At 53.8% G+C, this 21,617-nt stretch overlaps 1 protein-coding gene across 2 annotated transcripts in view; it reads right to left on the bottom strand.

The window, feature by feature from the left end:
- The window catches only part of PLEKHM1 (pleckstrin homology and RUN domain containing M1), a 30,479-nt gene that overhangs the window by 1,993 nt on the left and 6,869 nt on the right, over window positions 1-21,617 (bottom strand). For both annotated transcript variants that reach the window (XM_014956568.1, XM_014956569.1), the window contains exons 3-11: window positions 20,779-21,026; window positions 15,988-16,626; window positions 13,385-13,790; window positions 10,199-10,439; window positions 7,954-8,862; window positions 6,065-6,210; window positions 5,421-5,614; window positions 4,924-4,987; window positions 3,902-4,059 (exon numbers count right to left, since the gene is read on the bottom strand). In XM_014956568.1, coding sequence (XP_014812054.1) covers window positions 3,902-4,059; window positions 4,924-4,987; window positions 5,421-5,614; window positions 6,065-6,210; window positions 7,954-8,862; window positions 10,199-10,439; window positions 13,385-13,790; window positions 15,988-16,626; window positions 20,779-21,026 — 3,005 coding nt within the window. The remainder of the gene's footprint in view (window positions 1-3,901; window positions 4,060-4,923; window positions 4,988-5,420; window positions 5,615-6,064; window positions 6,211-7,953; window positions 8,863-10,198; window positions 10,440-13,384; window positions 13,791-15,987; window positions 16,627-20,778; window positions 21,027-21,617) is intronic.

The following is a 21,617-nucleotide window of genomic DNA, read 5'->3' as shown; positions in this document are numbered from 1 at the left end:
TTCCTCACACTACACAATCCCAGCTCCTTCAGCCGCTCTTCATATGATTTGTCTTCTAGGCCCTTCCCTAGTTTCGTTGCCCTCCTCTGCCCTCACTCCAGCACCCCAGAACCCTCGGGGGCTGATGTTGGACCTCGCTGGTGGGAGCAGAAACTCCTGGGAGCAGAAGAGCCACCTCCAGCCAGCTCAGAGCGAAAGCAGCAGCTCGTCCGGAAGGAGCCTTGTGGCTGCTGCCAGCGCCGCCGGCCTCAAGTGGTGGTTTTTATTTTTTTTTTTTTTTTTAGTTTATTGAGGGAGTAGGATTAAAGCAATACATTATGGCTATGACGCTCCAAAGCTCTAGGTGTATCAAATTGTTACACTTTTTTGACAATTTTGTGTGTCTGCTAGGTGTGTGGGTCCCTCCGCTCAAAAATTCTGCTTCATCTGCATTTGGTGTCTTCCATCATGTTCTGATAATCAAGCCAGTGTTTAGTGGATGGTGGCACCTGAGACCTCCCCTCTCTGTCTCAGGCCGCTTTTTTTTTTTTTTGTCTTTTTTGCAGATGAAAGAGGGAGATGCTGAGCAGGGTTTTGCACCTCGCCTTCCCAGCGGTGACACCCCAAGAGCTGAGACACCAAAAACCCCACCACCACAGGGAGGGGGGGGATGCAGCGGGGACGGGCTGCACCCAGGTGGTGGTGGAGGGTCCCAGGAGACCTTCCCCCCCAAGCCCCACCACCTGGGGGACGCTGTTTGGGGACACGGGGGGGTGGGATGGTGGCACCTGAGACCTCCCCTCTCTGTCTCAGGCCGCAGCAGGAATGTAAACAGGCAGAGGAGACACCCAGCTCCGCGGGGCGTTCACGACTTATCTCACAATCAACAGAAGAGAAGAAAAATCCGTCCTACCAAGGCTGAGCTGACTCTCTCCCCCCCTCCCCGCCCTGTGACGAGCCCCCAGCTCGCCAGGAGCAGCAAAATGCTGCCCATCCACATGCCAGCGGGGTCAGAAGGATCATGGTCTTTTGTATTATTATTATTATTATTTTTTTTTAACTTAAAAGCCCTCAAGTGCAAACACCCGCAGCGTAACGGAGGGGTGAGTATCACCCCAGGCTTTCACTTCCCAAAGGATGAGCGGAGAAGGGAGGGGAGGAACTCCCAGCCAGGAAGAGGGACTGTGAAACACCCCCCCAGTTGGGGTCAGATCCTGCCCCCACGGACCCGGAGTGACTCAGGATATGGAAAAGTCTCGTGCATGGATAGATGGGATGGGGGGTGTCGCCTGGTGCTGTGTTTTTTCCCCAGCAGAATATATTTTCATGGGGCTTCTCTGGATTAACTCCTCCCTGAGCGTGGGGGTGGGTGGATTTTGCAAAGCTGGGGGGTGTTTTTTGACCTCAGGGTGTGGTTTTTTTACCCCAGGGTGGTTTTTTACCCCGGGGTGGTTTTTTACCCCGTGTGTTTCGGAGCCAGGGGCAGCCGAGAAGCGGCACCTCCTGCCCCCACCTGCCAGAGAGAGCTGGGGCTGCAGGAAGGGGGGGTTCCAAGGGGGGGAACGTGGAGCCCCCCCAGCCTGGGTTTATTGTCAGGAGGTGTTTCAGACACATCCTGCCGTGCCCCCCAGCAGCTGGCTGTCCCCCCGGGGTGGGCAGAGGGGGCAGGAAGCCGAGGGGCGAGCTCGGTGAGGATGTTGGGCGAGCTGCTTTCCTGCTGCACGACCTTCCCCCCCCCCTTCAACCCCCACCAGGATAAAGAAAAAAGAAATACAAATAAAGGAGGTCAACAAACTTCAGAGCCCGGCTCCGCAGGACACCAGTGGAGATCAACCCCCCGTGTCTGCTCTGTCCACAGCCCCCACCATCTTTTTTGAGGGGAAAAATGGTTAGGGGTGGACCTGCTGGAGACAACTTCTGAAGAGAAAGATCTAGGGGTCCTGGTGGACAGCAAAATGACAATGAGCAAGCAGGGTGCTCTTGTGGCCAAGAGGCCAATGGGATCCTGGGCTGTGGAGGGAAGAGTGTGGCCAGGAGGTGGAGGGAGGTCATTCTCCCCCTCTGCTCTGCACTGGGGAGGCCACAACTGGAATACTGCGTCCAGTGCTGGGCTCCCCAGTTCAAGAGGGACAGGGAACTGCTGGAGAGAGTCCAGTGAAGGGCAACGAAGATGATTCAAGCATCTCCCTTATGAGGACTGAGAGAGATGGGGCCCTTCAGTCTGGAGAAGAGAAGGCTGAGGGGAGACCTTATTAATGCTGACAAGTATCTCAAGGGAGGGTTGAAGGAGGAGGGAGCCAGACTCTTCTCAGTGGTTCCCAGTGAGAGGACGAGGGGCAACGGGCACAAGTTGGAACAGAAGAGGTTCCACTCAAATATGAGGAGAAACTTCTTCACAGTGAGGGTGGCAGAGCCCTGGCAGAGGCTGCCCAGGGAGGGTGTGGAGTCCCCTTCTCTGGAGATCTTCAAGCCCCCCCTGGATGCTCCTGAGTAACATGCTCTGACAAGCTCTAGGCAATCCTGCTTCAGCAGGGGAGTTGGACTAGATGATCTCTATGGTCCCTTCCAACTCTAAAATTCAGTGAAATTCAGTGAAATGGGTCCCCTGGGGATGCTGTCCTCGATAATAAGCACAATGCTGTTCCTGGGGCAAGGAGGGAGGGTGAGAAACCCTGCTCAGCCACCCTGGAAATATTTGCAACTGCGTAATGCAGGGGGTACCCGAGGATCCTGGTCTTGGGGACATTTCCTACAGCTTCTGGATGTCACCACTGGCTTCTAGGGGCTGCCAGGCAGAGCAAAGCCATCAGCCTGGTAAACTTCTCTGCCAGGATTATCCTCCTTACCAAAGATCGAGATAGGGATCTCTCTCCGCCTACGATGGACCAGGCCCCTGGGCTGGAAGGGTTTGATACTGATTTCTTTAGAAATCCCTGATGGGGGGGGGAAATACACCCCCCCTTCCAACACACCCACCCCATTCCAGCCTCCAAACCCCGTGCAGCAGCTCATCCCACTGTTGGAAAGGACCTTGCTGGGAAAGGCAGGAGACCAAACCCCGTGCAGCAGCTCATCCCACTGTGGGCAAGGACCCTGCTGGGAAAGGCTGCAAGATCCACAGGCAGGAGAGTCACAGGATGGTTTGGGTGGGAAGGGACCTTAAAGCCCCCCCAGTGCCACCCCCTGCCCTGGGCAGGGACACCTCCCACCACACCAGGTTGCTCCAAGCCCCCTCCAACCTGCCCTTGAACCCCTCCAGGGATGGGGCAGCCACAGCTTCTCTGGGCAAAAAAAGCCCAGATGTGGGCCAGTGTCACCCCCTGTCCTGCTGGGAATGTTCCCAGCCTCTCCCCAGCTCCTCCCCTGCCCACTGTCTATCTCCAAACCCCATGTCCATGTGTCCTTCCTCCCCTCTGGGGGTGTAGAAGGGTGTACCAACAGCCCCACAGCTGCTTTTCCTTCCCTCCTGCAACCCCAGGATGGGACCAGACTCAATGTGGAGATGTGACGGCCAGGGGAGCGAGGCAGGGGCACACAGCACCTTCATCCTCCTCCTCCTCTTCCTCCCCTCCAGCCTCTCTGCTGCCCTGGGACCCAGCCAGGCTTTTGCAGGCTGCCAGCAAGGTGTTGGGTGGCTCTGCGTGTTCAGCCTGCAAAGCCACTCAGCTTGGTGACATCTGAGCTGAGCAAGAATGGTCCTCACCTGCCCCAAACAGCCCAGGTGTGGTTGGAAACACCTTGGAGTTGATGGGCACCACGGGGACACGGGCACCATAAGGGTGCTCAACCAGCTCAGAGCTACCTCCAGGCCACCCCAGGGCTACGTGTCTGGAAAGCAGAGAGCCCCAGAGAGGGACCCAGGGGACAATCCAAGCTCCTGGGACCCTGCAGCAGCAGGAGGTGACGGAGACGTGGCTCTCACCTGGTGGTAGTGTCAAACTCAAAGGGAAAAATGATGTGGTTGCTGTTGCAGATCTGGCAGATGAAGCCCCGCTGGGTGCAGAGGTCGCAGTTGTAGACGTGATGGGAGGCAAACTGGATCAGAGACTGCAGGAAGGTCTCGAAGACGCCGTCGGCGATCTGTGGGGCAGAGCCACGTCAGGCAGGCACGGAGCCCGTCTGCTGCTGGGTTTGCACCCTGCAAAATCCCTGTTAGACCCACCCTTTGTGCTGCCACGTGAGGACAAGGCTGTCCTCCAACAACACCCCACGTGTCTGGGTGGCAAGGGGAACCCAGGGAGCACCAGTAGCAGCACCCACCACCGTCCAGGACAGGGCTCCTGGCTCTGGAGTCGAGGTGAAATCCAACTACCCGTCACCTCCAACGTTATTTGCATTAGATACAAGTTTGTACGGGGACCCAGCAGCAGCTGTGCTGGCTTAAAGAGGTGAAAAAATTTCTCTTGTGTGATCTCAGAATCACAGAATCTTAAGATTGAGGCAATGGAGAGTCAAGTCTGTAACGTCTGATCTGGAGACAGAATCACAGAATCACAGAATCTTCTAGGTTGGAAGGGACCTTAAAGATCATCTTGTCCAACCATCAACCTAAGTTTGACAAAAATAGTCACCCACACAACAAACAAAAAGCATCACCATCACTAAACCATACCTCCCAGCACTACATCAACCCATCTTTTGGACACCTCCAGGGATGGGGCCTCAACCACCTCCCTGGGCAGCCCATTCCAATGGCTGAGAACTCTTTTGGTTATCTCCATAGTTCTTGGAGGACACAGGCTTGTGCCAATGATTTTGGCAAATTAAAATAAAGGCAATTATTTGCCTTTAAGCTGATGGGCGAGCAGACATGCAGAGTGCACGTGATGGATGGGAGCAAGGGAAAAGGAACACAAAACTGTCTGAAACCCATAAAATGCCACGCTTGACAGAAATGGGGATGTTTTTACCAGCAAAAGCCCTACGGGCACGCAAAGCTCTCACCTGCCTCAGGTCAGCGACGCTGTACTTGTGGGGACACTCCAAGAGGTAGTGCCGGTGATCAAGCCTGCAAAGAAGCAGAGAGAAGAAGGTGGTAGATGATTTCCCACCCCCCCTCCAGTTTTGGAGCAAAGAGGAGTCCGGGTGACGCAGACTCCTGAAGAAAAATCACTTGAGTTTTGCATTGTGCCACACATCCCAGTGTGAGATCGTGTGAGAACGTTTCAAAGCAGGGGGGGGGAAAAAAGAAAATAAATCTCCCATCTATTTTCCCAGGTGTTTCCTGTCCAGCCAGAAGCTCCTCGGTCAGGAAGGTGTTTCCTGAGTCACATCTCAACCAGCCAACAGCTGGATAACTCCTTACAGCAGACGACATGGAGCTAAAAACCAGCCCAAGCCCTGGCAGTGTTGATCTCAGCTTGAACGGTGAGCGATGGGGGGGACCAGGGGACCATCAGGGGGTGCAAAGAGGAGAAGTGTCACCCAGGGAGGGCCCTCACCGCTTGCTCAGCTCCTTCAGGGCCCCGCTGCGGCACATGATGAGATAATCCCCCAGCAGCTTCAGCTGTTCCCTGCTCCGGTGGATCCGTCCCATCCTCTCCACGTGGTCGTAGAGGCTCTCGTTGACCAGCTTCAGGTCGATCAGGGGCTGGTTACGGATCTGGGTGAGGAACTTGAAGGCCTGGCGGCAAACCTGGGGGGCAAAGAGAGGCAAGAGGTGGGCATGGACCAAGGAGCAGCCCAGGAAGCTTGGAGGAAGGTGGAGAATCATAGAATCATAGAATTGTCCAGGCCGGAAGGGACCTCCAAAGGCCATCTAGTCCCACCCCCCCGCAGTCAGCAGGGACACCCCCAACTAGACCAGGTTGCCCAGGGCCTCGTCGAGCCTCTCCTTGAATATCTCCAGGGAAGGGGCCTCAACCACCTCCCTGGGCAACCTGTTCCAGTGCTCCACCACCCTCACAGTGAAGAACTTTCTCCTAATCTCCAATCTAAATCTGTTCCCCTCCAGCTTGAAGCCATAGGTGTAGGGTGGACATTTCCACCTCTGCTGATGGTGGAAGTGGTCGGATGGACCTTCAGGAAGCATAGGCAGATGCAGGAGAGTTTCCCTGCTCCCTGCACCGACGGAGCCCAGACTCACCCCTCGTTTTGTCAGATCCCAGTTGTGGATGAGGCGCGAAGGAATGACCGTCTCCTCGTCCCGGTGGCAGCTGTCGCAGTAGTAGAGACCGGAGAAAGCACAGAGCTTGGGCTTCCCAAAGGAGAAGCCGATCTGCCTGGAGCAGCCTGCAGGGAGCAGGGAACGAGGAGATGAGAGAGGACCCACGCTGCCCCAGGAGCCCGTTCCCATCACCGCCAGGTCAGGGGGAAAAGCTTTTGGGAGGGGGGAGTGGAGCAAGAAAGTTTTTGGAAGGGTTGGAAATCACTTATAGGAGGTTTGGTGAGAGGTCCCTAGACCCTTCCCTACGGATTTAAGACCACAATAGTCCAACAGGAGCCACTTGACTTTTTCCTCTATAAAAAAAGGAGGCTGGACTATCCCTGAACCCATTTATATCCATCCACACAATTGTTTTTGGGGGTTTTTTTTGGTACTTTTTTTAGGGAAAGTGACTTCTGGAAACATCCCAGTGGTTTAGGGAAGAACCTAAATCCCACCTGCCCCATCGCCTCCTCCCATTGCTCTGCCCCATTTTGCCTTCACTCAGCCCTTCTCTTCTCTGCTGCTGGGTACCAAAACCCCATCTGCAAGGGACCCTCCTCTGCAAGGGATGAGGCTGGGATAAATTAAGCCAAAAAAAGCCTTTATTACAGGGGTAGGTAACCCAGAAGGAACCCAGCTTGGGTCTGAGGGGAAATCTGCAGGGTTTTTATAGCAGCTTGAAAAGCAAGAGCATCCCACTTGGAGTCAGGAAGGCAGGAAAACCCCCTTTGTGCTATTTTTAATGGGGTCAGTTCTCTAAAATAACTCATCAGGAGTAACCAAACCCCTGCCATTCTCAGGGAAGGTTTCAGCACCCCATCCTTCATGCTCTGAGGGAGTTGGAGCAAATCCCATAGGAAAAAAAACAACCTCATGAAGGTCAGGTTATGCTCTTGGAATTAATGAAAAAAAAAAAAAGAAGCTTTTATTGCTCATTACACCCTGACACGTAAGGAAACCCCTCCTACGCCGGGCGTGGGTGTCAGGCTGGGTGAAAGTGGGGCAGGGAGCCCCCTAAAAAAACCTAGACATAAAAAAAAATGGGAATCTGTCTTTTAAACTTGCTGCTTCCATCCGTTGGCAAGTGGAAGAGGCAGGACAAAGCCTGGAGGGGAAGGTAGAGACCAAACAATGGAAAAAATATATATGAATAATAGAAGAGAGATTAAAATAAAAAAAAAAAACCAAAACAAAACACCTGCTGGAGGGTACAAGAAATATAATTGAAGCAGGAGAGAAATCTGAAGTTTAATTAACTTCCCAATGTAAAGAGCAAATTATACCTCCCGTGGAGGTCAATGAGTGTTACCCTCCCAGCCCAGCGTCGCCCCGTGTGCCGAGAGGCGTTAGTGGAAGGTGAAATGAATGTTTTGTAAAATCAGGTTGTCACACCCATTGCAATATTCCCTCCCGTGCTGCGTTACCGGAAAAACAGCTTTGGCTCTCGATTGCACTTTCCCCGGAGGCTGGGGCCATAAAATACCCAGGAAGAGACTCCCGGGCGTCTTGGTCCATCTAAGGTCCTTCAAAAGTCAACTCCTACCACTGTCTATACCATAAAGATCTTAACCAGGAGCCCAGTTGGGTGGTGGGGTGAGATGGGGACTTGGCGTGGGGGGACGCACCCTGCACATACAGACCACCAAAGGTGCTGCTGATCTGGGAGGTGAAGCCCCACCAAGGGGGCTTTGGGTGGGGAAACCAGAAGCTGGTCCTGCAATGGGTTGGCAGGACTCAAGGCAACTCTTTAATTAACCTCATTAACCTGAATGAACGCAACAATGTCCTCCAAGAGGGAGCTGGGCGTTGGACAAGCCAATGGGTACCTGCACAGATGAAGCTCTGCGAGTCCAGGCCCTTCTCCGTAGGGATGGCCACCAGGTATTGCAACAAGAACCCGTTCTCCTTCACGATGTTCTTCAGGACGACCTGGGAGTGTCCATCCAAGCTGCCACCCAACGTCAGGGCCTCCTCGGCGCTCTCCAGGTAGGACATGAGCACCCCACGGACCAGCTCCCTCCACGAGGCAGCTTCTTCTGCGTTCTCAGCCTGCAGCTTCAGGACAGCTTTGGAGGTGATCACCTTGAAGAACGCGGGTCCCCCAAGGCTCGTGTCCGGAAGGATGTCCTGGATGGTCTCTATACCATAACTGTTGCTTAAAATTTTATCATTGTTTCTGATTTTAAAGCACTTTAAAGTTTCTAGAGAGAGGGAGAAAATAAAAGGGACCCAAGTTTTGTCGACGTCCACGTACAGAACAGCCTCTTTTATGGCATCCAGCTCGGGTTCAGGAACTGGAGTCCAGTCAAAGCCATTCCCAGGCACGTTGCTGTACTGGAGAAGAGCCGCGGAGTCGTTGGGGACGGGCTGGCCTTCACCACCATCCTCTGAATACTCCAGTGTCTCCCACTCCTCCTCCTCCAGCTGAGGCCGGCACTTGTGCAGCGCCTCACGGATCCTGTCCAACCAGTCCTCGGCCTCGTCCCGGGAAGGAGCTCGCAGGGAGAGCTTTTTCCCCAGGAAAACCAGCTCGAAGCGGCCGTCCGAGTGCGTCAGCGCCAGCGACTCGCAGCGCAGCAGGGAGTAGCTCTCCACGCAGATGCGGTCCTCGTGGTCCAGGAAGAGCCGGAGCTCCAGCGGCGACAGCTCGCAGGAAAACTCCTTCCAGATCCCCATGGCTCCTCTCCTCTCCAGGCTGCCCAGCTTCAGCAGCCCTCGGAAAGGGTTGGAAAGACCTGGGGGAGAAGCAGAGGTCTCAGTTTAAGGGAAAAAGGGGAAGCTGGTGGAGAGAGAAAAGCCAATGGGTGTCTCGGAGTGAGCAACCAGAGGCATCAGGGCTTCAAGAGCTCATCCTGGTTGATGGTGGGATGGTGGAGAGAGAAAAGCCAATGGGTGTCTCGGAGCGAGGAACCAGAGGCATCAGGGCTTCGAGAGCTCATCCTGGTCGATGGTGGGATGGAGCAGGAGTCTACAGGACCTCCAGGTCTCCAAAACCTCTCTGTAGGCATTTGGGTTTTGAGGCTGAGAAGGAGTGGGATGGTATAAAGGAACCATGTCCTATGGAGGTATGGTTTAGTGATGATGTTCCTTGTTTGTTGTGTGGGTGTCTATTTTTGTCAGTTAGGTTGATGGTTGGACAAGATGATCTTTAAGGTCCCTTCCAACCTAGAAGACTCTGTGATTCTGTGATTCTACAGGACCTCCTTGCTCCATCTCCAAAACCTCTCTGCAGGCATTTGGGTTTTGAGGCTGAGAAGGAGTGGGATGGTATAAAGGAACCATGTCCTGCGGGGTGGACAGGGAGAGCCAGCATCCCTCCTCTCCTCCTAAAATGCTTCCCACTAGAGCCACCGTGGGCTCAGTGATGCCAGGAGAAGGAGAGAAAAGCCAATGGGTGTCTCGGAGCGAGGAACCAGAGGCATCAGGGCTTCAAGAGCTCATCCTGGTTGATGGTGGGATGGAGTAGGAGTCTACAGGACCTCCAGGTCTCCAAAACCTCTCTGCAGGCATTTGGGTTTTGAGGCTGAGAAGGAGTGGGATGGTATAAAGGAACCATGTCCTGCGGGGTGGACAGGGAGAGCCAGCATCCCTCCTCTCCTCCTAAAATGCTTCCCACTAGAGCCACCGTGGGCTCAGTGATGCCAGGAGAAGCAGAGAAAAGCCAATGGGTGTCTTGGAGCAAGCAACCAGAGGCATCAGGGCTTCGAGAGCTCATATTAGTCAATGGTGGGACGGGGCAGGAGTCTACAGGACCTCCAGGTCTCCAAAACCTCTCTGCAGGCATTTGGGTTTTGAGGCTGAGAAGGAGTGGGATGGTATAAAGGAACCGCGTCCTGCGGGGTGGACAGGGAGAGCCAGCATCCCTCCTCTCCTCCTAAAATGCTTCCCACTAGAGCCACCGTGGGCTCAGTGATGCCAGGAGAAGCTGCCCGACTGCCTTCTGCAGCTTTCAGCGCTGCCATAAGCTCAGCAATGGCACATTGTGAGTCCCAAACATCACCCAAAACACCCCCCAGCCCCTGCCCAGAGAAGACACCCAGTGACAGGAAGAGAAGGGAGGGTGACACGTACCCATCTGCCTGCGGTGCACGACGCTGAAGCCTTTTTGTTCCCGTTCAGGTGACGTTTTGGGCTTCTCACTCTCCGAGGACGGCACCGACAGCCTTTCCAAATCCAGGGCACTAATGAGCCCCGGGGCCAGACCCTCACCAGCCCCCTCTGGCCCAAAGCCGTTGGTGTCGGCCCTGCTTTCGGTGCTGTCACCCGGAGAAGGTCTGTAGAAATCATCTTCTGAGATCCAGCTCTTTCTTTTCTGTTCCAAAAAAAAAAAAAAAAAGAAGAAATATATTAATTAATAAACTTATCGAGCATCCTGTGCCTCTCAAACACATCTGCCCTCCACGGGGGCTGCTCCTGAGCAGACTGAACCCCAGGCAGCGATGCTGGGTATTCCCACAGGGATGGCTCCTCTGGTCCCCCTGGCCAGGGAATGCTCCTGGGATTGTGTCAGCAGCTGGCAAATATTTGAATTATACATTAGTCAGAGTATGAAGTCCTAAATCGATCAGTTCTTTCCCCCTAAAATCATAGAGGGGCTCAAAGGGAGAGCACAATCCCTGCAGTGACCATACAGAAGGTACTTGGTCCACAAATTATTTGTGACAGAAGGGGAGAAACCAGTCCTGCCATGGAAGGGTACGAGGTCACCTGGAGCAGCAGTGACATCCTTGTTCCAGGAAGAGGAGAGATGGGGAGAGGTACAGAGAAGATGTACAGGATGAAATAAACCTCAAGGGGCTCCAGGAGAGATGGGGAGGGACTCTGGATCAGGGAGGGGAGCCATAGGAGGAGGGGGAAGGGTTGGACCCTGAAAGAGGGGAGATGGAGCTGAGATGTGGGGAAGAACTTGTTTGGTGTGAGGGTGGTGAGAGCCTGGCCCAGGTTGGCCAGAGAAGCTGTGGCTGCCCCATCCCTGGAGGGGTTCAAGGGCAGGTTGGAGGGGGCTTGGAGCAACCTGGTGTGGTGGGAGGTGTCCCTGCCCAGGGCAGGGGGTGGCACTGGATGGGCTTTAAGGTCCATTCCAACTCCAAACCTTCTATGACCTGTGGCTGCCCCATCCCTGGAGGGGTTCAAGGGCAGGTTGGAGGGGGCTTGGAGCAACCTGGTGTGGTGGGAGGTGTCCCTGCCCAGGGCAGGGGGTGGCACTGGGAGGGCTTTAAGGTCCCTTCCAACTCCAAACTTTCTATGATTCTTTGAAATAGAGACACTTTGTCTTAGAAACAGATGCTACAAACACCAGGTCTGATTCGTACAGGCAAAAAGTAAGGCAGAGCAGGCAGAGGAAACCTTTGTCTGTGGACGTCAGGAGGGGATGAGACCCACAAGCAGAGGAAAGCTCATTAAGCAGAAAGAAAACACAGCTGTTAACTTCTCCAGGAGTTTTTCTGGCTACAAGAATGGAATAATGTTCTGGGATGAGGTCCCCAAACACACACCGGGAGCAAAACATGATGCAGCTCAGTGCTCTGGCAGAAGGGAGAAGCTTCCTGAGACCCAGCGCGTCCCTTCCAGGGCTGTGTCCCACCAGGAACAACCTCTCAGCCACCCTGCCCTGCTTTCCAAGAGCCTTTTATTCCAAATAATGAACTTAAAGGGTAGCAGAAGAGCTGTCACCACCCTGCAGTGAGGATGACGAGTGGCTCGTGGTGGATGTATAGGCAGGCTGGGCTGACTCCCGGAGCAGGAACGCAGGTTATTCCGTGAGTCAGGCAAAAGCAGGGGGGGGAATTTCCTGTTGACACCGTATGTTATACATAGATTAGGTCAAACTGGCCCGAGGCCACGAGGAAGCAGCGGAAACGGGAGAACTGGGAGGGAGCACAAAGGAACAGGGGAGCAAAAAGAGAAACCGTTTTTTTGGGGGGGCTGTGAAGTAAACCCTAACGCCAGCAGGGTGGAAACAATGGGAAGAGGGACGGAAACGAGAGGAACCAGGATGGAAAAGTCAGTAACAAATGATACAGAGGATTGGGCTGTTCAAAGAGCTTCCCAAAAGCGAGTGGATCATCTCCTCGGTGGCAGCAGGGGAAATCCGCCCCTGTTGAAACCCTGAGCACCAGGGAATGCCATCCTGCCCCGGGACCAGATGTGCTGCCTGAATATTTTTCCACTGGAAAACTGTAATTTGTTTCCTGTCCAGTCAACCCTTGTCCCTCTCTGGCAATAAACAAAGAAAAAAAGTCCCCAGGAGAAGCCCGACCCTCAGGCTGTTTTATCTGCTCGCACACAGATTTGTGCAAGAGCTCATCTCTCTCCAGACACCGTCAACTAAACCAAAAACTTCCTGCCGCAGCCGCGCTCGGTGAGGAAGGACTGACAGCCCAGGAAGGCTTTCAAAAGCCATAGTGACTATTTCACCAGGAAATATAGATTTCAACCCAATTTCTCCCAGGGTGGCCGCATGGACACATCTCCACGGGGTCCAGGAGGATGCTCATGGAGCGGGGAGCATCCCGTATACCCAACTTGCTGGAAAAGGCACAGAAAATCACAGAATCACAGAATCTTCTAGGTTGGAAGGGACCTTAAAGATCATCTTGTCCAACTGTCAACCTAACTTTGACAAAAATAGACACCCACACAACAAACAAGGAGCATCATCACTAAACCATACCTCCCAGCACTACATCAACCCGTCTTTTGAACACCTCCAGGGATGGGGCCTCAACCCCCTCCCTGGGCAGCCCATTCCAAGGGCTGAGAACCCTTTCAGTGAAAATCTTTTTCCTAATATCCAGCCTGAACCTCCCCTGGGGCAACTTGAGGCCATTTCCTCTCGTCCTGTCGCCTGTGACTTGAGAAAAGAGACCGACCCCCACCTCTCTACACCCTCCTTTCAGGGAGTTGGAGAGAGCAATAAGGTCTCCCCTCAGCCTCCTCTTCTCCAGGCTGAATAACCCCAGCTCCCTCAGCCTCTCCTCATAAGACTTATTCTCCAGACCCCTCACCAGCTTTGTTGCCCTTCTCTGGACCCGCCCCAGCCCCTCAATGTCTTTTTTATGGTAGGGGGCCCAAAACTGGACACAGTACTCAAGGTGAGGCCTCACCAGTGCCCAGTACAGGGGGAAAATGAGAGTCTGGAGAAAGCAGTGGCTACTGAGAAGCTGTCCCCAGTTTTATTTTCCCTTCCCATTGGATGTTGCTGGTCAGGAAGCGCGAAACCAAGGAGGTGGATAGAAAGAGAGCTCTAACACCTACCGGACAACCCAGCAGTGGAGAGAGGAGGTAGTCGGCCGTGGGGCTGCGGACGGCCTGGCTGGCCTCACTGCTGCTCCCCGTGCTCCTGCCTGTCCCTCCTCCAGTGGGACTGTCACGCCGTGTGGTCAGAAGGCTGGCTGTGACACCAGCTTGTGGTCCTGCATCCCCATCCCTGGTGGTCACCACATCACCTGTCCCAGGGGAGCGTGGGCAGCCGGTGCCAGGAGGCCGTGGGCGGTGAGCTCCGTGGGACGGGGCTGGGGGGACGGGTGAGGGGGCTTTGGGGACGGGTGAGGGGGCTGGGGGGCCAGCAAGCAGCTGTGGGGAGCAGCCCAGCACGTTGGGGACCAGCCCTCCCTCCGGGGCTTCCAGGCTTGGCTTGGCTTTGCTGAACTCGGACAACACCCTGGAAAAAGAAAAGTGGCCAGTTTGAATGTAGCAATGTTAAAACCAGACCCTATTAAAAAAAAATAAACCCAAACCAACAGTTATTGCTAATTATAAGCACCCAAAAAAAAAGGGCTCAGCATCACCGCTCAACCCCTGTGGGCTGGTAGCGCGGTATGGCTGCAAAAAACCCTGCTCACAGAAAAATGTGGGATTTGTGCCCTGCAGAGCAGAAATCAAGGACCCTGCCTGCAGAGGATGCTTTTCCTACCACACCTGTTATTGGGTTTTAATTTCACAGAATCACAGAATCACAGAAACTTCTAGGTTGGAAGGGACCTTAAAGATCATCTTGTCCAACCGTCAACCCAACTGACAAAAATAGACACCCCCACAACAAACAAGGAGCATCATCACTAAACCAGACCTCCCAGCACTACATCAACCCGGCTTTTGAACACCTCCAGGGATGGGGCCTCAACCACCTCCCTGGGCAGCCCATTCCAATGCCTGAGAACCCTTTCAGTGAAAAAATTTTTCCTAATATCCAGCCTGAACCTCCCCTGGCGTAACTTGAGGCCAATTTCCTTCTGATGGAGATCTCTTAATGAAGGGAGAGGCTGGGCACTCCCCACAGCCCCAGCCCCACGTTCAGCTCCCGGACACACTCCAGCTGCAGACCGAGTGCCAAATTTCAAATGTTTTCATAACCGTTAACGAGCAATTAATAGCAGAGCCCGGGCAGAGAAGATGCTGTTCCTGTGGCCCCGCTTCGGTCGAGTTAAACCTCTCTCAAGATTAAAATTCAAAACGACGTCTTTCCATCACGGGTTTAATCCCATCGAGGCAGGTTCTTCCAGGATCATCATAAGGTACAAAATCCAACAGGGAGGTAACGACGCCGTTATCCACGGGGAAGGAGAGACACTTAGAGGGCTCTAAACCCTCTCCAAGACCCTGATGGGGAAGGGGGTGCCTTTGCCCACCAGCACCCCAAGGAAAGGCTCCTTCCGAGCCAGGTTTTGAAGGGAAAATATTTACTGATTACTCAGAGCTTATATAACCCCTTGGGAATCTTTGTGCTGGCTGTTTGGCAGAAATAAATCACGAGGATGACAAACTAACAACCTCCCTCCTGTAAATTATCAGCCCAAGCTGCAAATTACAACCCTTTCCTGTGACCCAACTCATTTATTTCCCCCCCCTCAAGCCCCACAGAAAGCCCTGGAGCATCCCCCAGCGTACGCCGGGGAGATGTGACATTCCTGAAACCGGGGAGCAGCATTTTTCTGACGTTTCTGTCCAGGTAAAGAGGACAGACCCACACTTCAGTGGCCAGGAGCTCATTTGCCGTGGCAGCAGCGTCCCAGCAAGATGTGCTGAGCGTTTCTTTTTACCATTCTGGCTCTTTCCAAGGGGAAAAAAAATCAGCTTGTTAAAGAAAATCAGGGGAGGAAGCTTTCCTGCTTATAGCGAGGAAATAAATAAGAGCCCAGGAGGGGGTTAATAATCATAGAATCATGGAATCAATGGGGTTGGAAGGGACCTCTGGAGACCATCCAGTCCAACCCCCTGCCAGAGCAGGGCCACCCAGAGCAGGTCCCCACAGGAACGTGTCCAGTGGGGTTTGAATGTCTCCAGAGAAGGAGACTCCACCACCTCCCTGGGCAGCCTCTGCCAGGGCTCTGCCACCCTCACAGCAAAGAAGTTCCTCCTCATGTTGAGGTGGAACTTCTTATATTCAAGCTTGTGCCCATTTCCTCTTGTCCTGTCCCTGGGTATCACTGAAAAAAGCCTGGCCCCATCCTCCTGACACCCACCCTTGAAGTATTTATAGGCATTGATCAGATCCCCCCTCAGCCTTCTCTTCTCCAGACTAAAAAGCCCCAAGTCCCTCAGCCTCTCCTCATCAGAGAGATGCTCCAGGCCCCTCATTATCTTTGTAGCCTCTGCTGTCCCCTCTCCAGCAGTTCCCTGTCCTTCTGGAACTGGGGAGCCCAGAACCGGAGCACCTGGGCACCACTGAAAAAAGACCAGCCCCATCCTCCTGACACCCACCCTTGAAGTATTTATAGGCATTGATGAGATCCCCCCTCAGCCTTCTCTTCTCCAGACTAAAAAGACTCAAGTCCCTCAGCGTTTCCTCGTAAGAGAGATGCTCCAGGCCCTTCATCATCCCTCAATCCCTCTGAAAGGAGATGTAGGAGAAGACTCACTCTTGCAGCGACCTGTCCAGGTCCTCGGTGGTGGTGGTCCCCAGGTCGGAGTCGCAGGAGAGGGGCTCCTCGCCCCGCTCGGGGCTGCGGGCGCAGGGAGCCGGGGGGACGCTGTCGGAGCCCAGGCTGGAAGAGAGCTGGGAGGAGCTGGTGGTGTTGAGGCTCAACGAGGAGGACGTCAGCTTGATCTTGCCACCACCAGCTTTGCCGATGGGGAGGACGGAGGGTTGGATCTCGATCTCGTCTGACCCCGAGGACTGGGAGATGGAACCCAGCGAGGCTTTTCTACGGGGTTCGGATGTGGAGGACGTGAGGGGCTCCAGCAGCTCCGAAACGGGGCACAGACCCGAGAGGGACAGAGGGGTGATGGTCCACTCGTTCAAAACCGCCGATTTATAGGAGAGCTGGAAGGTTAAGGAGGTTAAACCCTGCAAATAGCTGAGGAGAAACTCGCACTCTTCGGTGTCCAAGAGCAGAGCGGTGGCCTGGTAGTATTCGGGCAGCCGGGACCTCTCCCGCAGCAGGAGCTGGAGGTAACATTCCACCAGGCCATCGTTCAAAGCCAACCGCAGCCAGGCTCGGCACCGCCCCACGTCCGTGTTGATAAAGATAAGTTGTTCCAGCTCCGAGACAATATTTCTAGGAAGAGGGGGAAAAAAAAAAGCAAAATAGGACGTGAGCGTCTCATTTTTCGGTCCATCACGGGGTGATGGAAGGGACTCAATGGCTCAAAGTCCAGATGGAAACCAGTCACAAGTGGTGTTCCTCAAGGGTCCGTGCTGGGGCCGGTGCTGTTTAACATTTTTATCAATGATATAGACAGGGGGATTAAAGGCACCATCAGCAAGTTTGCGGACGATACCAAGCTGTGTGGTGTTGTGGATACACCAGAGGGACGGGATGTCATCCAAAAGGACCTGGACAGGCTGGAGAGGTGGGCCCAGGTGAACCTCATGAGGTTCAACAAGAGCAAATGCAGGGTTCTGCACCTGGGCCGGAACAATCCTCGCCACCAATACAAACTGGGGGGTGAGGGATTGGAAAGCAGCCCTGAGGAAAGGGACTTGGGGGTGTTGGTGGAGGAGAAGCTGGACATGAGCAGGCAGTGGGCAGCTGCAGCCCAGAAGGCCAATCCCATCCTGGGCTGCATCAAAGGATGCGTTGCCAGCAGGTCCAGAGAGGGGATTCTGCCACTTTACTCTGCTCTGGTGAGACCTCACCTGGAGTATTGTGTGCAGGGCTGGAGCCCTCAATATAAGGTCATGGACCTGATGGAGAGGGTCCAGAGGAGGGCCACAAGGATGATCAGGGGGATGGAGCACCTCTGCTCTGAGGACAGGCTGAGGGAGCTGGGGTTGTTCAGCCTGGAGAAGAGGAGGCTCCGGGGAGACCTAATAGCAGCCTTCCAGTACCTGAAGGGAGCTACAGGAAGGCTGGGGAGAGCCTGTTTAGAAAGGCCTGCAGTGACAGGACGAGGGGCAATGGCTTCAAGCTGGAGGGGAACAGATTTAGACTGGAGATGAGGAGAGGGTTCTTCACTGTGAGGGTGGTGGAGCACTGGAACAGGTTGCCCAGGGAGGTGGTTGAGGCCCCTTCCCTGGAGATATTCAAGGAGAGGCTCGACGAGGCCCTGGGCAACCTGGTCTAGTTGGGGGTGTCCCTGCTGACTGCGGGGGGGTGGGACTAGATGGCCTTTGGAGGTCCCTTCCAGCCTGGACCATTCTATGATTCTATGATTCCATATCGAGGTGATGGAGGGGAAGATCCTCCATGAGGAACCACCCAACCTGCTCTGCTCCACCATCCAGATTCTTAATGAAGATTTTGAACAGGACTGGACCTGGTATTGATCCTGGGAACACACCACCAGTTACTGGCCTCCAACTAGACCTTATGCTGCTGATCACCACCCTCTGCACCTGACTGTTCAGCCAGTTTTGAAATCCCTCTCATATTCATTCGAACCAAACTTTAGGGCTTTTATACTTCATGATAAAGCTGAGTCTTTGGGTCATTAATAAAGCTGAAAAAAACCCAGCCCTGTACAGGTCTAATTGTAAAATGCAACCATCCAAATTTTCCACAGATCTTCAACACTTAGGAGCTGTAAGCACTCCTGAAAAAAGCCACTGAAATTATGACATAGTTGTTGAGTCATTAAACTAAGTGGAAGAAACTACCACTTCGATCAATACACACTCAGCTCTGATCTTAAAACTCCCGAGTTGTACAATTTGACTTCTTTGAACATTTTCTTGAACAGCCGTTTGTTTTTTTTTCCACATTTTTGTATCAGTTTTAGCTGATCTTTTTTAGGAGTTGGGTCAAAAAAATGGCTGTGGAAAAATCTCTTTCCTCCACGAAAACGTGGTTTCCCATGGAGAAAAAAGAGCTGCTGAGCTCTCCAAAGCTTAATATATTGGTAACGACCCCAAGTGCCCCCGGGGTGCCTCTGGGGCTGCTCTTCTCTCTGGCTGGAGGCTTCTCCCACACATGGCTCCCCCTGGATGAAGGATACAGAGGGGGACATCCCCGCTGTCCCAGCACGGTGGTGGGACACACTCAGGCTGTCCACTCCTTGGTGAGAACCATGTGTCTGAATCCCAGCTTCAAGTCTAAAACGAGCCAAAACACAGCAAAAACCGCTGCAGCAGCCCCCAAAAGGAAACCAGGTCAGGTTGAGCTCCCTCAAGCAATCTCAGCCTCCTGACTTCCACCATTCTCCCCCAAAATCCAACAGCGACACCACGCTCCCTAAATCCTCCCCAGCCCCAGCTCACGTCGCTGCTGCAGATGCTACAAGAAAACAAATCAAAAGTTTTCTAAGTGGGTTTTTTTAAGTCTGTCTCTCAAAAAAGAAGAAAAAAATACCTTCAAAGGGCACAAAAATATCCCCCGTAGCATGTGAAAGAGTTATTTTCATCTGCTCTTTCATAATTTAAGAGTCGGTGACGGGGTTGGATGAGGCTTTCAAAACTCTTTGCGTGTGGGCTGTTATTTTGTGTGGGAGGGCTCTGCTCAGGGAGCGGCTCAGAAAAACCCCAGCAAACACCAAGAGTTGCCCAGGCGAGACCTCCCCAGAGCCCACGGGTCAGGGAGGGAGGTGTTCATCCCAGCTGGGACACGGAGGCTCAATGTCCCCAGGAGAGACTGTATCAGGACCAGCGTGGGGAGTAGGGCCCGAGAGGTGATTGTCCCCCTGTACTGGGCACTGGTGAGGCCTCACCTTGAGTACTGTGTCCAGTTTTGGGCCCCCTACCATAAAAAAGACATTGAGGTGCTGGAGCGGGTCCAGAGAAGGGCAACAAAGATGGTGAGGGGTCTGGAGAATAAGTCTGATGAGGAGAGGCTGAGGGAACTGGGGTTATTCAGCCTGGAGAAGAGGAGGCTGAGGGGAGACCTTATTGCTCTCTCCAACTCCCTGAAAGGAGGGTGTAGAGAGGTGGGGGTCGGTCTCTTTTCTCAAGTCACAGGCGACAGGACGAGAGGAAATGGCCTCAAGTTGCGCCAGGGGAGGTTCAGGCTGGATATTAGGAAAAATTTTTTCACTGAAAGGGTTCTCAGCCCTTGGAATGGGCTGCCCAGGGAGGGGGTTGAGGCCCCATCCCTGGAGGGGTTCAAAAGCCGGGTTGATGTAGTGCTGGGAGGTCTGGTTTAGTGATGATGCTCCTTGTTTGTTGTGCGGGTGTCTATTTTTGTCAGTCAGGTTGATGGTTGGACAAGATGATCTTTAAGGTCCCTTCCAACCTAGAAGATTCTGTGATTCTGTGAGAAGAGAGACCACTGTGCATCCCGTGCCGTGCCGCTGCTGTACACCAGTGTGGTCACCGGGGTCCCACTGGGGACACGGAGCAGCCACACACAGCCTGGTACCCAAAAATATAATAGCAAGGACTGTGCCCTAAGCTGGCAGCAGCATTTCATTCCTTACCTGTCTGGGGACACTGGCTCAGCCCTAAATGGCACTTTGTCCCTTGCAGGTGCTGGTGCAAGCACTGGGTGCAGCGCTTGGCATCGCAGGGGCTTGGCTCTCCCACCTGCACATCCCAGTGCTCCCCAGCACCCCAAAACCCTCCATGAGAGCACCTCTCCCTCCAACTGAAGGGATGGAGCACACAGGACGGGGTAGAGACATATCTTTCCATCGACCCATCCTCCTGTTCACCATTCCTGGAATTTTATGGCTTTGGCATGAAGAACCTCTACTCTGCACTGGGGAGGCCACAACTGGAGTACTGCGTCCAGTTCTGGGCTCCCCAGTTCAAGAGGGACAGGGAACTACTAGAAAGAGTCCAGCGAAGGGCAACAAAGATGATTCAAGGATTGGAGCATCTCCCTTATGAGGAGAGACTGAGAGAGCTGGGACTCTTTAGTCTGGAGAAGAGAAGGCTGAGGGGAGACCTAATCAATGCTGACAAGTATCTCAAGGGAGGGTTGAGGGAGGAGGGAGCCAGACTCTTTTCAGTGGTTCCCAGTGAGAGGACGAGGGGCAACGGGCACAAGTTGGACCATAAGAGGCTCCACTCAAATATGAGGAAAAACTTCTTCACAGTGAGGGTGGCAGAGCCCTGGAACAGGCTGCCCAGGGAGGGTGTGGAGTCCCCTTCCTTGGAGATTTTCAAGACCCACCTGGATGCTCCTGAGTAACATGCTCTGACAAGCTCTGGGCAATCCTGCTTCAGCAGGGGAGTTGGACTAGATGATCTCTATGGTCCCTTCCAACTCTAAAAATTCAGTGAAAATTCAGTGAAACCTGAGCGTTGCAAACGCCTTTCGGGGATGGGCACTCACCGGTGGGTGATGCTCTTCAGCAGCCCCCAGAAGACGGGCTGGGGAAGGGGTCCCCGACCCCCCGTTTTCTTCCCTTTCCCCCCGCTCTCTGCCTTGATGTGCTTGGCCTTCAGCCCGTGCACGAAGACGGCCTCCAGGGCGCTGCAGAGGGTGTTGGCGTTCCCATCGTCGCTGGTCACCACGGCGTCCGAGCTCACGTACTGCTTCTGCAGCGCCTTGATGGCGTTCACCAGCTGCTTCTTGATCAGCTGCAAGACAGGAGGTTATGAAAAAAAAAATCACCATTAGGAAAGATTTCATAGAAAAGGGCTCAAAAAACCCTGTGAGGCTCGTGCAGAGCGAAGCACTGTGCAACAACTCCTCCATCCACACGCTTCAGGGTGGCTGTTTGGGAGCACCTACAGCCGAAGGGGTCACGCTGGGGCATCACAGCTCATTTGGATTTTTCTGGTTTTAAAAATGAGCAACTTCTGCAATTTTAGCTGGTGTTTCAGGGCCCAGCGGGTTGCTGGGGATGCCTTTAGAGCGCGTGGCGCTTCCTCTGCAGACACCAAATTGCTTAAGAGGACGGGGAGAAAGAAAGAAAGAAATCGGCTTTTTTTGGGTGTTTGCTCGGGGAAAACACGGTGATTAAATGAGCAGGGGTGAGAAGGGAGAAACTCGAAGGAGGGAACCTGGAACAAGGGCTGTGATACCACTTGAATTCATGCAGAGCAGCATGTGACACGCTAACGAGCCCCGCTAACGAGCCCCGCCAGCAGTAATCAAAGCCATTGATGTCCCCCGCACTCCCAGCAGCTCCTCTGTGTTGACGAACCCACGGGCGCTGCTGGGGATGG

The sequence above is a fragment of the Calidris pugnax genome, unplaced genomic scaffold (assembly GCF_001431845.1).
Source record: "Calidris pugnax isolate Ruff unplaced genomic scaffold, ASM143184v1 scaffold167, whole genome shotgun sequence".
In the NCBI taxonomy this organism is placed as follows: Eukaryota; Metazoa; Chordata; class Aves; order Charadriiformes; family Scolopacidae; genus Calidris; species Calidris pugnax.
Note: the sequence above shows the minus strand (reverse complement) of the source record. Positions and strands in the feature narration are given on the sequence as shown.